The 20,101-nt window shown below is 35.7% G+C and overlaps 1 protein-coding gene across 2 annotated transcripts; it reads left to right on the top strand.

The window, feature by feature from the left end:
* The first annotated feature begins 12,213 nt into the window (after positions 1 to 12,213).
* On the top strand, positions 12,214 to 15,807 carry LOC112277197 (uncharacterized). 2 transcript variants are annotated; one of them, XM_090247659.1, is made up of 5 exons: positions 12,214 to 12,805; positions 13,528 to 14,064; positions 14,238 to 14,330; positions 14,459 to 14,661; positions 14,835 to 15,807. In XM_090247659.1, exons 3-5 carry the CDS (start codon positions 14,253 to 14,255, stop codon positions 15,154 to 15,156), a joined length of 603 nt encoding a protein of 200 aa, XP_090103785.1. In that variant the 5' UTR covers positions 12,214 to 12,805; positions 13,528 to 14,064; positions 14,238 to 14,252; the 3' UTR covers positions 15,157 to 15,807. The 2 variants fall into 2 exon arrangements, with proteins under 2 accessions (XP_090103785.1, XP_024365032.1); XM_024509264.3 differs by having other exon boundaries at positions 12,215 to 12,805; positions 13,528 to 14,330.
* Positions 15,808 to 20,101: the final 4,294 nt, after the last annotated feature.

Here is a 20,101-nt window from a genome sequence, read left to right as displayed (position 1 = left end):
ACCACATTTTTTTACATTTTTCCACTTTGTTGTCAATCCTTCATCTTCTTCTTTGTCTTCAAGAAGCAATTCTAATTTTTCTTCTAATTCTCCATCAGTAGCTTGAAGAAATAATTCAACCTTGTTCGTCTCTAATGTCAATTTTTCTACCTTCGATAATTGAGAATACTGCCTCTCAAATTCTCTTAGTAGCTCTGTTGCTTGCAAATTCTTATTAGGTCACTCAATCCATTCTAGAAATAGTTTCTTAGTAACACGATCAGTGTCCTCCAAGAAATATTCATCTTTTAATGTATATAAAAAAATCTCCCATGAATTTCCATAATGCTCCATAATTGATGTAATATGCTCTCTTATTTTTGGTATCATGGTAAGTCCAAATAATTCAACCATCTTCTTCTCGGTAATCTGATTTAATTCCATTTCTCGAATATAACATCTTAAATACTTTGAAATATCCCTTCTATCAAATTGATCAATTTTATTGACCACTGCTTGCAATGCTTTGGTTGCTAAAGCTTCTTTGCAATCATTGCTTTGTTGTTGCTGCATAGATAATAATAAAGCTTGAAACATACTAGCAATAGATGGATCCATGTATATACCTTATCTTTTAAAAGAAACTCCATCAGAAGCTCCACTTGAAGCTCCTCCCAAAGATCCTTCAAAATTTTTATTCTTGTTCTCCATAAAATAAAAATGAAAATAAACAAATTCCAATACCTTCCACCTCAAGCCTTCATGTCGGGTTCACCACTTATGTCGTATTATGTACAATCTTCCTTGAGAACATACCGGGCGCCTAGCTGTGGAAGATAAAATAATGTTTTGCAAGTATCCAAGTAGTCTAGTAGGTTTCAACCATCTAAATACAAACTATTTCGGATTTTAATGTAAAGCTTAATCTCAATACAAAGTGCTTAGAAATACTATTTTTTATAACTTCAAGATATTATAAGCACAAATTTTTTTGTTATTTATTAATTTAATTTATTTTATTAATATTATTCTTTTAATTTTTTAATTTTTAAATCTTAACTCTAGACAGCGAGCTTTGGCAAGTTGTAATTTTCGATCTCACCATTCGATTGTTGTAAAACTTCTAGCACTAGTGTCTTCACAAGTCTTCTAAATTCTTAAGAAGTTTCAATCCAATCCAACTTACAAATTGTAAGAAAATGCCATAAATCCACACTGATGTCCCTTGACCTCTGCCTAAAAAGTTAATGACGAACTTTGAATTGCAATTTCTCCTTCTTCAATGGTTAATTCTCATTCAAACTTTATGTGAAGTCTTGCTTAAGAATGCTCCAGGCACCTGGCTGTAGAAGGAAGAATAGAAATTGCCATAACAAAATCCTAAATAGAATACTAACAATGCTCTAATTAGACTATAATAATGGTAAACAAACGTAATCAAATTCAAAAAAACTCAAAGAAATTTCAAACAAATAATAAAATTCTTAAAGAAATATTAAAATCATCACAAATTTTACTCAAATACATGTCAATTCAACCTTAATTTAATTCTAGTTAAAACCCTATTGAATTTCACTCAACTTTAAATCAAACTTAATTAAATCTTAAACCCTAATAATTCCTAAACCTTAAGTCAAATCCTAAACAAATCTTAAATTTAATCCTATTCCAAACCCTAAACCCTAAACCAAACCCTAAATCCTAAACCAAACCTTAAATCCAATCCTAACCAAACCCTAAATCCTAATCCAAATCCTAATCCAAACCCTAATCCAATCTTAAACTCTAATCCAAATCCTAAATCCTAAACCAAACCTTAAATCAAACCCTAACCAAATCCTAGTCCAAACTCTAATCCAAATCCTAAATCCAACCCTAATCAAATCCTTGACCCTAATCCAAATCCTAATCCAAACCCTAGCCAAACCCTAATCCAAATCCTAATCCAAACCCTAAACCGAATCCTAGCCAAACCCTAATCCAAATCCTAGTAATTCCTTTGACAAATTTAAACCTCAATATCTAATGAATAAACCGTTGATCTCAATTAAAAATTTGCACACTTTTTAAAAATCAAGTTCAAAACAAGTAAAAGCATTTTGAAAAGGATCGGAGTTACCGAATTGACGAAAACCTCAAAAATGTGTTCGGGTGTTAGCCGGCCTCCTTCTCCAATCTTGTTGCCAACCTTCTAGAGCCAATTTCTCTTCTTTGCGCCATTCGATTGGTTTCAAATTTCTCATGGACATAGAAAACCAAGTCTAATATCCTCTCACATAAGTTTTACTCCAATCCAACCAGTAGATTGCATGAAATCTTAAAAACCCTCACTGGACCTAAAATTCTACTTTGTGAGACCTTGACTCACTTAAACCTCAATATCTCTTAGTTCAACCGTTAGATCAAGCTCAAATTCATAACATGTATTTAAAGCAACTATAACCATGAACCCAGAAAAATTCATCCATAGATCTGCAAAAAAACTCTCGAAATCACTCAAAATATAAACCCTATTTTATTTCATAAAACCCAAGTCATCCGAAGAAAACCTCAACTTTGCAAAGCTCTTACAAATTCATATCAACTCCAAATCATCCAAAATCAACGCCCATAGAAACACTATCCAATCTTCTCTCAAACCCCACTCTCCGATCTGCCAAAGAGTCCCGGAGTCGTCGTCGAGACTCGGTTTTGTGCCTCAGGGTCTGATTTCGACCCTGGTTCATAACCGGCCCTCTCCGGGTATCAATATCTAATTTTTCTAAGTAATTTTTTTTTTTTTCTAGAATTTACTCTTAACTTTCTTCTAAAGATTCCTATATCATTTATTTTCCCAATCTACTTTGATTTGCCTTACTTATGGTACTACAAAGTAAGTAGAAGTCACCTTTCTAAAAGGTAGCATTGATACCTTTTAATTTTTCTACCCCTTTGGCTATTAACTATATTTCTAAGATAATTTGTTCTAATACTTTGAACTAAGATCTCTTAAATTATAATAATCTCCATACTCTTTTACCTATTAATCATGTTACATCACGACACCACCTTGAAGTCCTCGACTTACGACACCAAAATTCCCCTCATTCTAGCTAATAGATCTCCAGATATCACAGAAACCCTAAACAATCTCAATCTGCTAACTTCGGATATCTCTTTATACTAATGATCAAATATCCTATATTTATACTATTAGATTAACACAAATTTTTGCATGCACTTGGCATACTCAATGATCTAGACACTTCTAAAATTTCAATCGCAAATGATTCTCTAATTTCACAAAACAGTCAAGAGTACTAGCTCTAATTTTATTGCAAAAAAGCCCAAATCACCAATACAAACATTGACTTTGAACAATGATTGCAAAGTCCTCCCAAAACCTATGAAACTAAATCTTACACCTTTAGAAGGAGCTTGAAGCTAACTCTCCGACCCCAAAATCTCTCGATCTCCGAATGCCCTCTTTTTTTTTTTTTTTTTTTTTTTTTTTTAAACCTCCATGAGGTCCCCTATTCTTTTGCCCTTGGACTCGGAATTGGAACAGCAGACCGTACTTCCATGGAATTCCTGCCTCTAAGAGGATCTTTCCATGAAAAAGATGTTTCTCTAAAATGGCATAGAGAATGGTGTCGTATTACGTACTATCTTACTTAAGAACGCGTCGGGCGTCTGGCTGTAGGAGGTAGTATTGTGTTTCATTAGTACTCAAGCAGTCTATCGGGTTCTTGACTACCTAAATACAATCTATATCGAATTGCAATGTAAAAGCTTAATTCTAATATAAAATACCTAGAGACCCTATATAACTTCAATCTTTTTTGTTATTTTTATTTTATTTTATTTATTTTATGTTTTTTTATTTTATCTTTATCGTTAATTATCTTAATCCTAGACCATGAACTTCGACAAGCTGTGATCCTCAATCTGTCCTTTCGACTTGTTGTGAAACATCTATTGCTAGTGTCTCTGCAAGTCCTTTCGAATGCTCAAGAAGTTCTAGTTCAACCTCGCTTACAGATTGTGAGGCTATACTGCAATCTGTACTGATGTCCCTTGCCTGCTCGTCGATATTCCTCTTATCCCTGTCGGTAGGTCCCCAATTTTCATAGAAACCCTAAACAACCCCCAATTTGCCAACTCCTAATACCTCTTTAAACTGTTGGCAGATATCCTCTATCCGTATAGTCAGTTTAACACAACCACGCATGCATTCAGCATACTCAACCTTCTAGACAACTCAGAATTTCAACCACAGAAGTACCTCCCATTCCATCAACAATCAAGAGTACTAGCCTTTCCTCTCTTCCGAAAAAATCCAGTTCACCAATATAACCCTAAGTTTCAGCAACCCTCCTCTCAGTCTCCCTAAAATCCTATATATATATATATATATATAAAAAAAAAAACCCCAATTCTCCGTCTTTTTTTTCAAAGCATGAAGTTAGCTCTCCGACCTAAAACCCCGATTCTCGAAAAAAAAAATCCATTTCTTAACCTACCCTCCTTTTTTATCCTGAGAAGATCCTATTCTTCTGCCTTGGACTTCCCGAATTGGAACAGTTCACCCTCCGCTTTTTCCTCCCCATTTTTGCCTTTAAGAGATCTTTTTACCGAAAGGACATTCCCGGAACGGCACAAAGAACGGAACAGCCTAAAACGGAATCGAAGCCTCGTAATTGGACTGCATTGGGTTGCTCGACCAAGTCAGGTATCATACTAGGTAAGAGGCCTGTAATAGGACCTGGATTAGATGTCTTCTAAAATTCGATCCAATTGGCTCTCTGAACTAGGTTCACCCGACGTTGAATTGGTCCTTTTCCTTCTTCCTGACTCCCATTACTGAAATCGAACGGAGCATTTCGTTATTGGTGAATATGCTCCGACTGACTGTAACAGGGTAATTGAACCTGGCCTCTCAATATTTGTATTGGAATTAGCGGCCGCTTCTAACATCCAAAGTGACTAAATATTAATAAATCTTCTTCATTTATATTTTCATCATGTAGACGTGTTACAACACGACAATGGAACAGCTTGAAATAGAACCAAAGCCTCCGTAATCGGGACCTCATTGGATTGCTCAACCGAGTTAGGTCTCATATTAGATAAGAGGCCCGTAACAAGACTTGGATTGGATGCCCTTGTAATTGGGTCAAATTAGCCCTTCGCATTAGGCTCACCAAAATGTTGAATTGGTCCTTTCCCCTTTTATCGACTCTTGGTAAAAATGGTGTCATGTTGTAACACAAATATATGGTGAAAGATAATAATATGGATCTTATTATAGAAGAGCCAAGTTAAAAGAAAAAGTAGAAAAATATGGATAAAAGATAGGAAGGTAGAAAAACTTTTAGTAGTAATGCTGCCTTTTTAGAAAAGTGACTTCTATTTACTTTGTAAGACCATAAATAAGGCAAAAACAAAGTAGATTGGAAAAATATATAATATAGACATCTTTAGGAGGAAGTTAAGAGTAAATTCTAGTAAAAATTACTTAGAAAAACTAGATGTTGATACCCGGAGAGGGCCGGTTATGAACCAGGATCGAAATCAGACCCTGAGGCACAAAACCGAGTCTTGACGACGACTCCGGGACTCTTTGGCAGATCGAAGAGTGGGGTTTGATAGAATATTGAATAGGGTTTTTATAGGCGTTGATTTTGGGTGATTTGGAATTGTTATGACTTTGTAAGAGCTTTGCAAAGTCAAGGTTTGTTTCGGATGACTTGGGTTTTATAAAATAAAAGAGGGTTTACGTTTTGGATGATTTTGAGAGTTTTGTAGTAGATCTATAGGTCAAATTTTGTGGGTTGATGGTTATAGTTGTGTTCAATATGTGTTGTGAATTTGAGCTCGATCTAATAGTTGAGTTGAAGGATATTGAGGTTTAAGTGGGTCAAGGTCTCATAAAGTAGAATTTTAGGTCTAGTAAGGGTTTTTAAGATTTCTTGCAATCTACTAGTTGGATTGGAGTGAAACTTATGTGAGAGGATATTAGACTTATTTTCCTATGTGCATGAGAATTTTGAGATCAATCGAACGGTGCAAAGAAGCAATATCAATTCTAGAAGATTGGCATTAAGATTGGAGAAGAAGGCTAGCCAATACCCAAGCACATTTTTGAAGTTATCATCAATTTGGTAACTCCGATCCTTTTCAATTTTTTTGTGCTTATTTTTAACTTAGATTTTAAGAAGTGTGCAAAATTTTAGTTCAGATCACTGGTTCATTCATTAGTTATTGAGGTTTAAATTTGTTGTAGGAATTACTAAGATATAGTTTAGAGTTTGATTAGGGTTTGGTTTAGGATTTAGGATTTGTATTAGGGATTGATTTAGGATTTGGTTTAGGATTTGGTTGGGGTTTGATTTAGGGTTTGATTTAGGGTTTGATTTAGGGTTTGGTTTAGGATTTGGTTAGGGTTTTATTTAGGATTTGGATTAGGGTTTGGTTAGGATTTGATTTAGGGTTTAGGATTTGGATTAGGATTTGGTTAGGGTTTAGTTTAGGGTTTAGGATTTGGATTAGGATTTGGTTAGGGTTTGGTTTAGAATTTAGGATTTGATTTAGGATTTGGTTTAGGATTTAGGGTTTGAATTAGGGTTTAGAATTTGGTTTAGGATTTGGTTAGGGATTGGTTTAAGGTTTAGGATTTGATTAAGGTTTGATTAGGATTTGGTTGGGATTTGGTTTAAGATTTGTTTAGGATTTTATTAGGATTTAAGATTCAATTAGTTTTGGCCTAAAGTTTGAATGAAGTTCAATAGGATTTTAACTAGAATTAAATTAAGATTGAATTGAGATGTATTTGAGTGATATTTATGATCCTTCTAATATTTCTTTAAGAATTCTTATTATTTTTTGAAATTTCTTTGAGGTTTTTTTATTTGATTAAGCTTGCTTAGCATTATTATGGTCTAATTAGAGCATTGTTAGTATTCTATTAGAATTAGGATTTTTTTATTGAAATTTCCATTCTTCTTTTGACAGCCAGGTGCCCGGAGCATTCTCAAGCAAGACTTTACATATTATGACAATGGCTTGGACACATTCCACCCAATTTATTGGAGAATCTTGATGACCTCAATTTATCTCTTCAATTTTTTTTCTTGGCTTTGGATCTATTGATCTTGATTATTGAAATTGAACGGAGCATTACATTACTCATAAGTATGCCACGACTGCTTGCAATTCCCACACACTAGCGCGTAATTGTCATTGGCTCTGGGATTGGGACATTCACTAGCATAATGATCAATCTGTCTACAACGGAAACAACAAAGTAGTTTTCTTACACCTCCCATCAAGCATATTAGGTGTCTCCACCGATATATACCTATTAGGCTTATTCCATGTAGGGTTAGAAAATGATCCTGGTTGTCCCATTGGTACAGAGGGTACTTGCTTCGATGACGCCAGTGGAGCATATTGTTGATGTCACATATGGTGGTATAGCTTGCAATGAGGTGACATTAACTGGCCCTTGAATATTGGCACTGAAATTGGCCACTGTTTCTAATATCCAAGATGACTAAATATTAATAAAATCTTTTTCATTTATATTATCACCATATAGTTGTGTTACAACACGACATTGTAAGCTATGACCTTTTTTTATTTGTCAACAAATCAATCCTATTGCTTATTAATTACATCTATCGGAGTCTATGAAGATCCACCTTGTATTTTATGTATCCCTTCTTGAGCCATATAAGACAACGAATATTTTGAGAAGAAAAAAAATGCCACCTCTTTCTATAGAAATAGGTAATAATCAAGAATTCGAGGTGGAAGAAGTCTTAGACTCAAGGTAATGCCAAAATAGGTTGAAATATCTTGTTCATTAGCAAAGATATGATATTAGTGAATGCACATGGGAGCCATCAAAGAATCTTGTAAATACAGCAAAGAAAGTTGAAGCTTTTCATCAACAAAATCCATCAAAACTAAGATGAAGAATAACAAATCTTTACTATAAAAGAAACAAGATCAAAGGAAGATAATAATTTATTTTTTATCTTTCTTTGTAGCTTGTGTATATTTGTGATACTAAGGAGATGGAAAACTAATAATCAGCATATTCAACTGAAGAGCTTTCATTTGTGGATTTACCAAATGAAACATTGCAATTGTCACAACCTTCAAGATGACAAAATTGAGATGAAGATCTTCAAGAACAACATGTCCTTCCTCGAATAGATGGCAAGATACAACATATTTGGTATTACAACCTTAGAAGAGACTCCAATGTTTGGTGATTATATTAGAGGTAGGAACAACTCTTAATGGTATTCGAAATGTTTCATTTGAAGGAAGTTACGAAGGCCTCAACAATGACTAAATAACAAAGTGGTCTTCTTGCCCTGCTATAGGATACTATTGATGGCTTAGAGGGCCTATCAACCATCTTCAAATAGAGCAAATATCGGAATATGTAGCAAATAAAATTCATCGCATCTTGGACTTCTTCAACATATGAAGACTGTTTCTTATGGAACTTGTTCCTAAAAGGGGGGATAATATCATGGACATATATATTTAGTTCAATAATTACTTATATGATTAAGTAAAAGTAGATAAATATAGATTAATTTTATAAAATCTTTTACTTTAGCTTCTTATAAGCTTCATAGATGCGGTTTTGATTTTAGATGTATTTGTAGGTGAGAAACTTGGCCAACAAGTTAACTACATGTTGATAACTTGTGGAACAAGTTAACTCTGAATAATAGCTTGTAGAACAAACTAACCATGTGGCGCATACATAGATAACTTGCCTTGCAAGTTAAGACATGTGACTAGCAAAGTCAACATGTTTTGGAGGTCCTATAGGACATTACCATGTAACTTCTAGTTAAGAGTATATATGGAAGCAAGAGTAAAGCCTTCTTTACTCTTGTCAATGCCATTCTAGTCCTTAGTCTTGTTTCAAGACTTTCTAATCTTCTTATTTTTGGTAATAGCCATTCTAGTTAATATTACATTACCTTTTGAGTGATTTTTTAATTCTCTTCAGTGATACAAGAGTGTATTAAGGATTCTCTTTCTTTGAGATTCATATCTCTGATACCAAGTTAAGAATTTCGAATATAGTTTTGGTGAAAAATTTGTGTGATTTGGAGTTTTTGTGAAGAAGATATAAGCACTCAAAGTCAAAGTGTTGAACTTGTATCTACTATCATACTTTGAGGCATAGCGCATGTGTATGAAAGGCTTTTGAGGATCAAATTATGTGGTTGAAAATTTGATTTAAAAGGCTATATTTTGTATATAAAAATTAAAAGATTTGAAGCTAATTCGGAAGAGCAATGACTACTTGAAGACAATACTTCCAAATTGAGGTTTGTTAATGAACCAATTTCATGAGAGGTTTGGTTCTTGCCATAACTTGGGCATTTGGACAAATCTTTGGCTATTTTATTTTTATAAATACTATAATATGTTATAAAACTATATCCAAATTTTATGGCTTTGAATTTCGAATATTTGAGATATGAAAAAATAGTAATTAAGTTTTTATAAATTAGAATTTGGAGTACTTAATAGGGTTTCTAAGATACTAAATAATTTATAGTAGATTTATGATTAATTTTTTTTTGTAGTAAAGCTTAAGGATAAATGCTATATTATATAAAAATTTGATATTCTAAAATTTGGAGAAAAAAAAATCTCTTATAAGAGAAAAATATTTTGAAAAGATTTTATTATAATTAGATATTTTATGCAAAGTAAAGAGATTTTGGAAGCCAAGACTTTATATATATATATATATATATATATATATATTAAAGATAGAGATATAGATCTATAAAAAAATTATGATATAGAGGTGAATCTTTGTAAGTAGATTATAGATTTTCTTTGAGCTTATGAGAAATCTAATTTATCGACAAATAGTTAATTATGATATAGTATTACAAAAGATGTTAAGGTATTTTTAGATGCTTTAGAAAGCCTTGTATATAAATCTTTTTAAATATATATTTTTTTATTATTAGAATTTTTTTATTATTAAAATATTTTTTTATATTGTTATATTTATTTATCTTTTATAATAAGAATAAATCACTTATTAGAGCTTGGCCAATAAGTTGAAGCTAAACTATCTACAACTAGGTATCCAATGTATTTTCAATTAGAAAATTATGCCATATGACAATGCTCTTCAATAGCAAGACAATAAACATCATCTTTGCTAGTGATTTGAAGCTTTTGGATGTTATTGCTTTAAAGTAGAAGATAGCTTGTTGATATTAGTACAAATGGCAAGCAAACAATGATAAGACAACTTTTTAGCATTGCATTGAAGATGATTAAGATGGTATTGATAAAATTATTTGTGTATAATGTGCTTTGCATCAACTTGATTTTGTGGTCCAAGTGGAGTATTTGAAGTTATATAACGACTAATTTGTCAACATCTTGATAGGCCTTATGGCTTATTTTTTTTTGCTAATTTAATTTCATCAAGAGAATAGATTGTATATATTTGAAGTTTATGAATGAGAACTGGTCATCCATGAAAAAACTTTTCAACTTTTTGAAGCAAAAGTACACTACCATCTACAAATATCTCAACTAAAAGAAACCAACATATATTCTTCTCCCTATTTAGAAGGTGAAACTACTCACACTCAATGATGTAGAAATGATCACTACTATTGTGATGTTCTTGCAAGGACTTATTATTCTCCTTAATTAGTAAAATATATAACTTGAAGACTTGATTCAATGGCTTATATTACTTTGGAAAGTGAAAGGTCTGCATAGTCCTACAATTCTTGTCCTGATTGATGGCACTCTCAATGTCATTTGCAATTCGTTCTATGTGGCTCTTACTAATGAGGAGGCCTTTATTCAAGACAAAGGAAGCTTTATCATGAGCATATTAACTGCATTGGTTGTAGAAGAAGCTGAATAAGTGGTTTGTTCTAGGGTGGATTTATTTGCTAGTCTTATTGATGACATCTCTACAATTGTTGCTCAACGTGATGATGATATTTTGAAAGTCCAGCTTAACAATCTCTATCATCTACAGACATCTCTTTTGTGCATATTGATTTGTCATCATAAGATGTAGTTGGAATCAATTAAATGGGAAATTCAAACAATCAAAGATATTGAGAATGATTACAAAGCAATTTTATGTATCTACTATGAAGAGCCTACTTTTAAGATATTTTAGGATTTTAGGATATTTTATAATTTAAAGTGATATGCTCATTATCCATATACATGTAGGCTACTAAGATAAACATTCACATTGACATGTTTTGGACATACTTAATTTTTTTAAATTAAGCTAAACCAATGTCTATTCCAAACATTCATCCATACTACATCCTATTTAGAAACAAACATAAGAGTTTTTCATCCATTTAAATGCCACAACACATCCATTCCTTCAAATTTCAAAGTCAAAAAAGACATTTGTCTATTTCTTTCACATCACCATTCTACAAACAAAAAATATATTCAAATCACCTTAAAAACCACCATCAAAACACACATATTTGGCAAATCACTTGTAACTCCCACAACACACGGGGTGAAATTCTAACACAACGAACACAATCCAATCACGAAATAATCAAATGTAACTATCTCTCACAGACACACACCTCAACGAACATGCAACACAACAACACACACAACGAGGCCAACGAAAGTATTAATGGGACACCGGAACGAATGAATTCAGATACTCATTCATCCACCAGCGGACGAGGTCCTGCGGCGTCGCAGTGGCAGGCGAGCGCGGGATTGTGGTGCCAATGGATCGATGAAGATGTAACTTAGCGATTACAGGGACAGAAGTTTCGCAGGAATTAGACCGAATCGAGCGGAGCTGCTCCACCTACTCTGAGTAGTTTTTGAAGTAGTAGTTCTAGTAGTAATACTTCTCAAAGGGGCGTGGGTTGATTTTACCGACCCACCAACTCCAGTAGGCTGTTTCCTGAAGTATCTGAAGTGCGACGACGCAAAACCGGGAGGATGAACATCTGGATGGTCGCGGGGGGATCCAGCAGCACTAGGGGTGGGGAGGAGTAGGCCAAGGTGGGGGGGGGGGGGGGGGGGGCAGGCAGATGCGTCCAGAATAGTACCCGGCAAGCGCGGCGAATTGTACTAGTCCAAATGGGAACCGGTACGGCTACGGTACTCCTTGGACGCATCCGATCAGCGCGCGGCCCTCGCGCCGTCTCACGAAGCAAGCAAGCAAGGTCCATGAAGACTCTTCTCTCCTCCCTGGAATGAATTCATCCCCTCAACCAATCAACCACAACTCTCCCGTCGACGCCTACTGCCACCAGCATTACCACTGCAGCCGCGCGCATCCTCATGTCGCCCTCTTTTTGATCATATGAGAGCCCCACCCTTCCCTAGATCCTACCTGCCCTACCCGCACCACCCTGTACTACTTTCTTCACAAGCTCTGCTGGTCGCAACTCCCGATCTATCTCCTCCTCCTCCCGATCTTTCTCCTCCTCCTCCCGATCTTTCTCCTCCTCCTCCCCTTGGTTTGTTTCCCACGCGTGTTTGAGCCCTACTTTGTGCAGATACTAATCTGCCGTGGTTCGGGTACTGCTGGGTTGTTGTGACAGGAAGGTTTCGTGTGCGGTGGGTGGACTCGTTGCCAGGGATCGGAGCAGGTCGGAGTCCGCCGCGAGTTGCAGTTTTGCGAGGCACTGAGTGCGAAAGAGCCTGAGTGAGTGAGTGAGAGAGAGGCGAAGTGTGCAGTGGAGGGCGAGGAGCGTGGGGTGGAGTCGTCGAATCAGACGTTTCTGCGTTTTGGATGGAGAGTCGGGGACCTGGTTTGTATCAGGTGAGTGAGGCGAATTTATGTGTTTTGCAAGAACTTGTCCCACTATTTTCTCGTGGCAGTGGTTTTGTGGGGTTTAGTGGTTCGTCAGGACTGCTGGTTTGTAGCTCTGTCGAGCGTAGAACTGCTAGTATCCGAACTTTCGGATTTTTCATGGATATGTAGCAGTAGTACTTTTACAAGTGACGCTTAATCTCTTCAGAAGTTCGATTCGGCGAGTGATATATTTTAGGTGGAGCCCACTTGTGTGCTAATCTAACTAGTTGAGAAGAGATAAATATTAAACCTGAAACTGGCAATTGTTGTGTATTTCACGAAAGTATTGGGATTGTCGGTTCTTGAGGTCAAGTGATCGTGTGAATGTTGACTTTACTCCGGAAACCGGTGAAGGAATAGACACGGTATACGCAGTTGCGAGTGAACCGTTTTCTTTGACGAGATTGATCTTTCTATTTATTTATTTATTTATTTATTTTATTTCTATTGTCGAATGCTTTTGAGATTGAGGTAGCCTTTGGCGTCTGCTCACTACTTGTCAACCCCATGTCTGGAATTCCTTTGTTTGCTGGAACGAAGAAGCAGTAACCAATTTTGTGTCATACGATGGTGTTGCATCTTAATCACGTCTATTGAATGCCTTTTTTGAAAAGAATTGAGCAAAAAGCTTCCGTTTCAGTTGGTGGGCGATATGCTTACAACCGTGTGACTTCTGGTTTTGTTTGCAGAAAAAAATTGCTCTATAGAAGATGGGACAACTATGCATGTGAATTTGAAGCAGATGACTTTCCGAGATCACCAGAAACGCCGCAGTCTAAAAACAATTTCCAGTTTGCTCGCAGTAGACAATGCGATGCCACAATCAAGCGGGAGTTGACTTTAAGGATGAAGGTTTCAGCCAATTAGTCTGATGAGTTCCGGTCATGCCCTAGATTTCCGCATATGCTAGTCCGTTGAAATACTTTAGCAATCCTCATTAACTTGATGCGCCTGAGGATCTCAATCACAAGTGAACTATCTCTACAGCCGTTACGGTTTTGCCTATAGTTCACATTGACGAGCTCAACCTAGACTCTCAATCTTCACCCTATATCTGAATTCCTGAAATGAAGCTTTGTACCTTGTGGAAAATCGCTGACCTGGGCGAAGAATGATTGCTTATTGGCGGAGTTGCTGGTTTGGAAGCAATGCGTTCATGAGACCATCGACAATTGAGTTTATGTTCCCACGTGACCTTCATCTGAGATTTGTTACGCAAGGGACAGGTTGGTCGCAAGAAGCCCTCGAAAAGTTTAGCACTTCGAGATTACTGAGACACTGACTTAGGAATGCGTCCTTGAGCTGTAATTAGATACTTGATGATCTGGCCACCGAATGTGTGTGCAAGATAGTACACCGCAGGGGCTAGTAATTTGATTAGTTAATGGTGACGATGAAGGTGTTCGCGGTGTTAATGCTGCTACTCTACCTCTGCCTCGGAGCGTTAGCAGCTCACTTTGGGTTCTCAGCAAGACACACCAGTAACACCAGAGTATGTGACAATTTTCTTCGATCTTCATGTATTTTCCTGAGTGAATTCTGTAATCATCGAGGCTGAGTAGTGCGTAACGGATGAACACGAGTGTGCTGATGCGATCGATGGCTGTTGCAATGTTGTAGGAGTACCATGCCTTGCTTGTCAGGGACATTTGCATCTATCCGGACAGTCCCGCACAAACCACGGGGCTCCTTGCGGGCCTCATTCTGCTCGTAGCTCAAATTCTTGTCATCGCAACATGCGGTTGCACATGCCACTGGAACAACAGGAACCAAGTGGGGGGCGTGAATGCCACTATGGTCGGGCTTGGCTGCATTCTCGGCTGGTCAGTGATGTACCTTCAACCTCCCATCACTAGCATTCGGTGCTTTCTGGCTCTAGTTAAACTATTGCCACTTACTATCAAGAACCGAATTTTCATTTTTTCTTTGTTTCTGTTTTTGTTTTTCGTATAGTTTTATTGACATGGATATTGTTGTGGTGGTCATGTGGTTGCAGCTTTGCCACTGGATTGTCTGCGGCATTTTTTGCATCAGGCAGTGCGTTGAGCAGACCAGCGGAACGATATAGGCAGCGGCACAAGACTGACGACTCAAATGACTGTGCCCAGCCGAAGTTCACCGTTGCCATTGCTCTGCTATTTACTGCCGTCTGCCTGGGGATCATCTTCTTCATCGGAATCATCCGAGAAGCGCGAAAGGGTGTGTTGACAAATCCAATACCGCAGGTCATTCCGCCCACCGCCGTAGTACCCGAACCAGACGACCCTTCTCGTTTTCAAGACTCGGCACCTCCTAGCACTCAATGGCTACCTGTGTAGTACTTCAACATATGGCGCTGTGGGATTCTTAACGAGTACTCGGAGCTCAGTATGATGCTACTTTGTGCTCACATAAAGCATCTGATTATAGCAATGGCGTAGATAGAGGTCATCGCTCCGCACACTTCGAGCTCTCCACCGACACCTGAGGTGGGTCGAAGCCTCTGTTCATGCACAATCGTTTTTTATTTTTATTTTTTATCAACGCTACGAGCCTTGCGATGGTTACTCGCACATGGACTGCCGACAGAGGGAAAAAAACAGAAACCATGAAAAGAAGAAGCACGCAAGTGTTGAACAATCGATCCAGACCCAACTTCTGCCAGACCTTCGAGAGAGTCACGGAGAGCAGACCATCCAGTCCACGCAACCTTCATACATTACACATCTTTGAAACTTCTGGAGCATGTTCGTCTTGGAACAACCCACCAGGATCTCATGAGATAATATTGTCGCAGACGTGAATATCAACCTGAAAACGTTATGTTCATGAGGGCATTGTTCCGCTGGGTAGCCACATATACTGTCAAGCATTCGTTTTGTTGCATGTGGAAATCTATCTTCGTCGTCGATTGTAACGATCAAGAAACACATTCGTCAACGGACGTGTGCTACGGAGTTCAATGAGAGAATAAAATGACTCCTTCCGTATCTGTCTGCCTCCTTCTGTGGCTTGGGTGTGTGTGTATGTGTGTCGGTAGAATATGCTCACCATCGGATTTGATTTTTGATTTTTCTTCTTTCTCTCTATCTCTGCTGCTGCTGGCATGGCTTAAAGCTTGATATGTGTTGGGGAGTGTAGTACAACTTCCAAGATCATCCTAATCCTACTTCAATCTTCTTGTGTCTTAGGATTTCATTTGAATTCTTTTACCCAACTTTTAATTCTAAATTTTTAAACACCAACTCCAAATAGCTTGTACATAATGTTAGATTCTTGTATCAATTTCAATGCACATCAAGGCATTTAATGATCTATTGTAAATGTTTATTTCAAAACCTAATTGTAAGTCTAAGAAAAGCAATTTGCAATATATATGTTGCAATTTTACCTTATTTAACAATTCCTTATTTTGACAATCATATCAAAAACAAATGCTACAATCTAGGACTCTAATGATGCTATTTTGAATTTATAAAGTTTGATAATTCTTTCTAGTTAAACACTTCTTTACATTATTACCAACAAATATCTTTTGCTCAAATTTTTTCACCAAGATAGCTTAAGAAGAGATTCAAAAAATCTTGTTCCAATCCAATACCTTTTTTATATACAAATGTGCTCCAATCCAAGATCAATAATCTACTACATTTTTAAATCAATGTGAAGCTTACAAAAAATACTTCAATATATGAACAATTCTATACTTTTCTTTCTCCTAAGCAACTACACCCCTAGATACAATTAAAACATTCACAAAATCCAGGACCTATGTCAAAATTTGCATTTTGTGTTGGTTGTTTCCAACAAATTCTTCAAGACACATTCTTATTGTGCCTTTACACACGTTGATTATGGTGTATCATTGATCGCTTAGGAGAATTGTATATATATATATATATATATATATATATTTCTCAACTTGGTTCATCAAACTCCTGCAGCTCCCCTTTTATTCATTCAGGTCAACCGCTCCTTTTTTTATCTTCCTTCCATAGCTTTCCAGACATGCTTTAGTATTCCTCTCTTACCAGTGAGCATTTCTCGTGGCTCTTTTAAGTGTGAATTAGCCAGCTTAGCTTCCAAATTCACTTTCTCAATTACTGCACAAAGACGTCGCACATCCAAGTTCAACTTCATCTCAGTAGCCAACTGCTCTTTGTACGCTTCGAACTCCTCAGTAAAATTTCGCGTCTCGATCGACCTTGACTTCTGATTATAGTCAGAACAAGCAGCGGTTTTCTTGTCCAGAGCTTGTTTTAACAAGCCCAGTGTGTGGTTAACATTTTCCTTGGAACATGTAAGATCCTGAACAACCGTCAACTTCTTGTCAGTCTTCAAAGCAATGTCAAAATCACAGTGAAGATCCATCAACTCCCTCTCTTCCCCTCTGAACTGGGATTCCAAGTGTGCACGCCGGTCCTTTATGCTACCTCACCTTTCTCCTTCTATGTTAAATTGTATTTAGATTCTGCAGTCTCACCAGCCAGTTGCAAGGCCCACTCAGAAGGCAGCGAGCCTCTTATCCATTTCATGTGTAATATTTCCCGTTTCCTTGAGCCGATGTTGAAAGCCTTTCGCTTCTTCTAAAGCACTCAAAAACTGTTCGGTTCCTTCAACTTGTCATAAATCTCGTTTATTTTCTCACTATTAATCTTAGTGACTGCTTTGGCCGCGTTCAGAGTATCAATGATACTTGTGCTGCTGTCAGCTTCTTCCACCATCTGAGTAGTCTTTCCTCGAAATCCTTCACGTTTTTCTTAAGTCTTGTTCGCTCAACACCCACGCTTTCATTCTCCTTCATCTGGTCTAAGTAGTCTCTCGTCAAGCTTTTGTTCTGCACCAGAGAATTTATCACAAAGCTAATTGTTTCTTTTACATTGCTTTCAAACTCCAAACAAGAAGGAGACGGCAATGTGAGTATGCATGATGCATATGCACCATTATGAAGGCCTCTTCTTTGGAAAGATTGATTCACCCAACATGTGCATTAATTGGGTGACTTTGAGGGCATTGATAGCCGGGTCAGCTTGAACGCTTGGTTGGCTGCTTTTTAGTCTTGCCTTTCCTCAGAGAGTTGTTGCAAACGTCCCCCTATTCTTATGGAAATTGTAATATCATGTCCTCAACTGTGCCTGGCCAGTAGTCACCATCAAAAATATGGCACACGAGCTACTTGCATCTTAGCTTTGCACTGACCAGTTGAGGTAAAAAAGAGGTCCTATAGATTAGTGATTTCAACAACAATCCCATTATTGCTTGCCTTCCGCAGCACCGTCAAGTACCAATCTCGAAGCTTGAGAAACTTGGGCATTTTTTGAATTTACGAATGATAATATAAAATACTATCTTCTTCTCTTTTGATGTGAGAAGGCCCAGATGTAAGAACGACTATGAGCTTTCCTTCGACAAAATTTCACGGTTAACGTAGGTCCGCAAAGTCTCTCCATAAACAGTCTTCACAAAGTGTTTCATAGAGTCCAGATATGACAGGTGCACCTTTTGCTGATTTGGAAGAGAGATTTCAACCCCACACTTTTGAAAATACATGCCAAAGATGCAAACTTCTATCACATCTATCTTTTCCAACAACAAAACAATCTTTGACTTACAAGGATAATTTGTATACTTTTGTCAATTCTTTTCTTGCCTCTAGTCTAGTTTAAGATTTTCTAATTTTCTAATCTTTGGCACTAGTCATTCTAGTTTTTTCTTAAATATATATATATATATATATATATATATATGTTTTTAATTTTTTTTTCATCTTTCTTTAAGAAATGTCTCACATGTTTATTTACAATGTATGAATTCTTGTCTTGGACAATGTCCAAGTCTTATTTTTCATCAAAGAATTAAATTCTTCTTGCATAGTCATTGTCATATTATGTAAAAACTAACTTAAGAATGCACTAGGCATTTGGTTGTGGAAGAATTTGAACTTACTTTGAAGTTTGATTTACAATCCAAAATAGTGCACAAGGTATTTAGAAGCAAATCCTAACCAAATTTCATAATAAATTAAAACCTCAATAAATAATATTTTAACCATTGATTTTGGCCTAAATTTTTTATATTTCTAAATTATTTAATAGAAATAAAAGCACAAATAATTTAAAGAGTATTGAACAAACCAAATAAGAAATAAACCTTCTAATTTGCTTGAATGTTGGTTGGACTTCTTCTCTAATTTTGATGCCAGTATCCTAAAATCAATATTTTTTAATTTCACCATTCAATTGCTCCCAAAATTTATAAAATTGTAATAAACTAAGTTTACTATTATTTTGAAATATTTTATTTCAATCTACTTGATATATTACTACAAATCTTAGAAACTCTTATTATTCTTTTAAATTTGAATTTCTAAGATTCTAATCCACTTGAGTTTTAATAATTTTAAAATATATCATTTAATCAAGATCAAACTTACAAAAAATATTTGACACAACTACAAATATAATCCTACAAATTTTTAATTGTAGATCCACTACAAAATTTACAAAAGGATCCAAAATATAATACCTTTTTATTTCTCAAAAACTATATTACTCCAAAACACTATGATTTTACAAAGCTATTATAAAGTTATTATATACTTAAATCACTCAAATCTAATGGCCATAGAAACCTTTTCTTATTTTCTTTCAAATCCTTTCTTTAATTAATAAAAAAACTCAAAATTTGTTGTAAAGATGCAATGGCATACTTTAGGATCTGATTTCAACCTAAGTTCATAACTTATGCTCTCTAGGTATCAACATCTAGTTTTTTAAGTAATTTCTTTAAAAACTATTATTAACTTCTACCTTAAGAAGCTTATGATATTAATTTTACTATTATATTTTTTTATTTTATTTATGGTCCTACAAAGTAAGTAAAAAAATATTGTATAAATGGCAACATTAACACATTAATTTTTCTACCTCTTTGACTATTATCCATATTTCTAATGTTATTTTTTATGATATTATCATTTTTTGTTCTCTAACATAATTTTTTTTCTTTTATTTAATAGCTATATTACAATACAACACTGCTTTCTATGATAAATTATTGAGTGTTTTTTTAAGCTTTACATCATTACTCACATGATTAGAGGTTTTTACAATATAAATGTCTACAGTGTTAGAAATATAAAGATTGTAGTTTTTAAATTTTGTAGAAAAAAGACATGTTTAGGGTTTAGGCTTTAGACAAAAATATTTGTTGGTTGAATTTTAACTTGTGCTTAAATAAGAATTGTAGAAGCAATAGTAGATGTAACTTTGGATTATTTTGGAC

This window comes from Physcomitrium patens, chromosome 25, assembly GCF_059467195.1.
Source record: "Physcomitrium patens ecotype Gransden chromosome 25, ASM5946719v1, whole genome shotgun sequence".
Taxonomy (NCBI): Eukaryota; Viridiplantae; Streptophyta; class Bryopsida; order Funariales; family Funariaceae; genus Physcomitrium; species Physcomitrium patens.
This window is presented reverse-complemented; position numbering and strand designations above follow the sequence as displayed.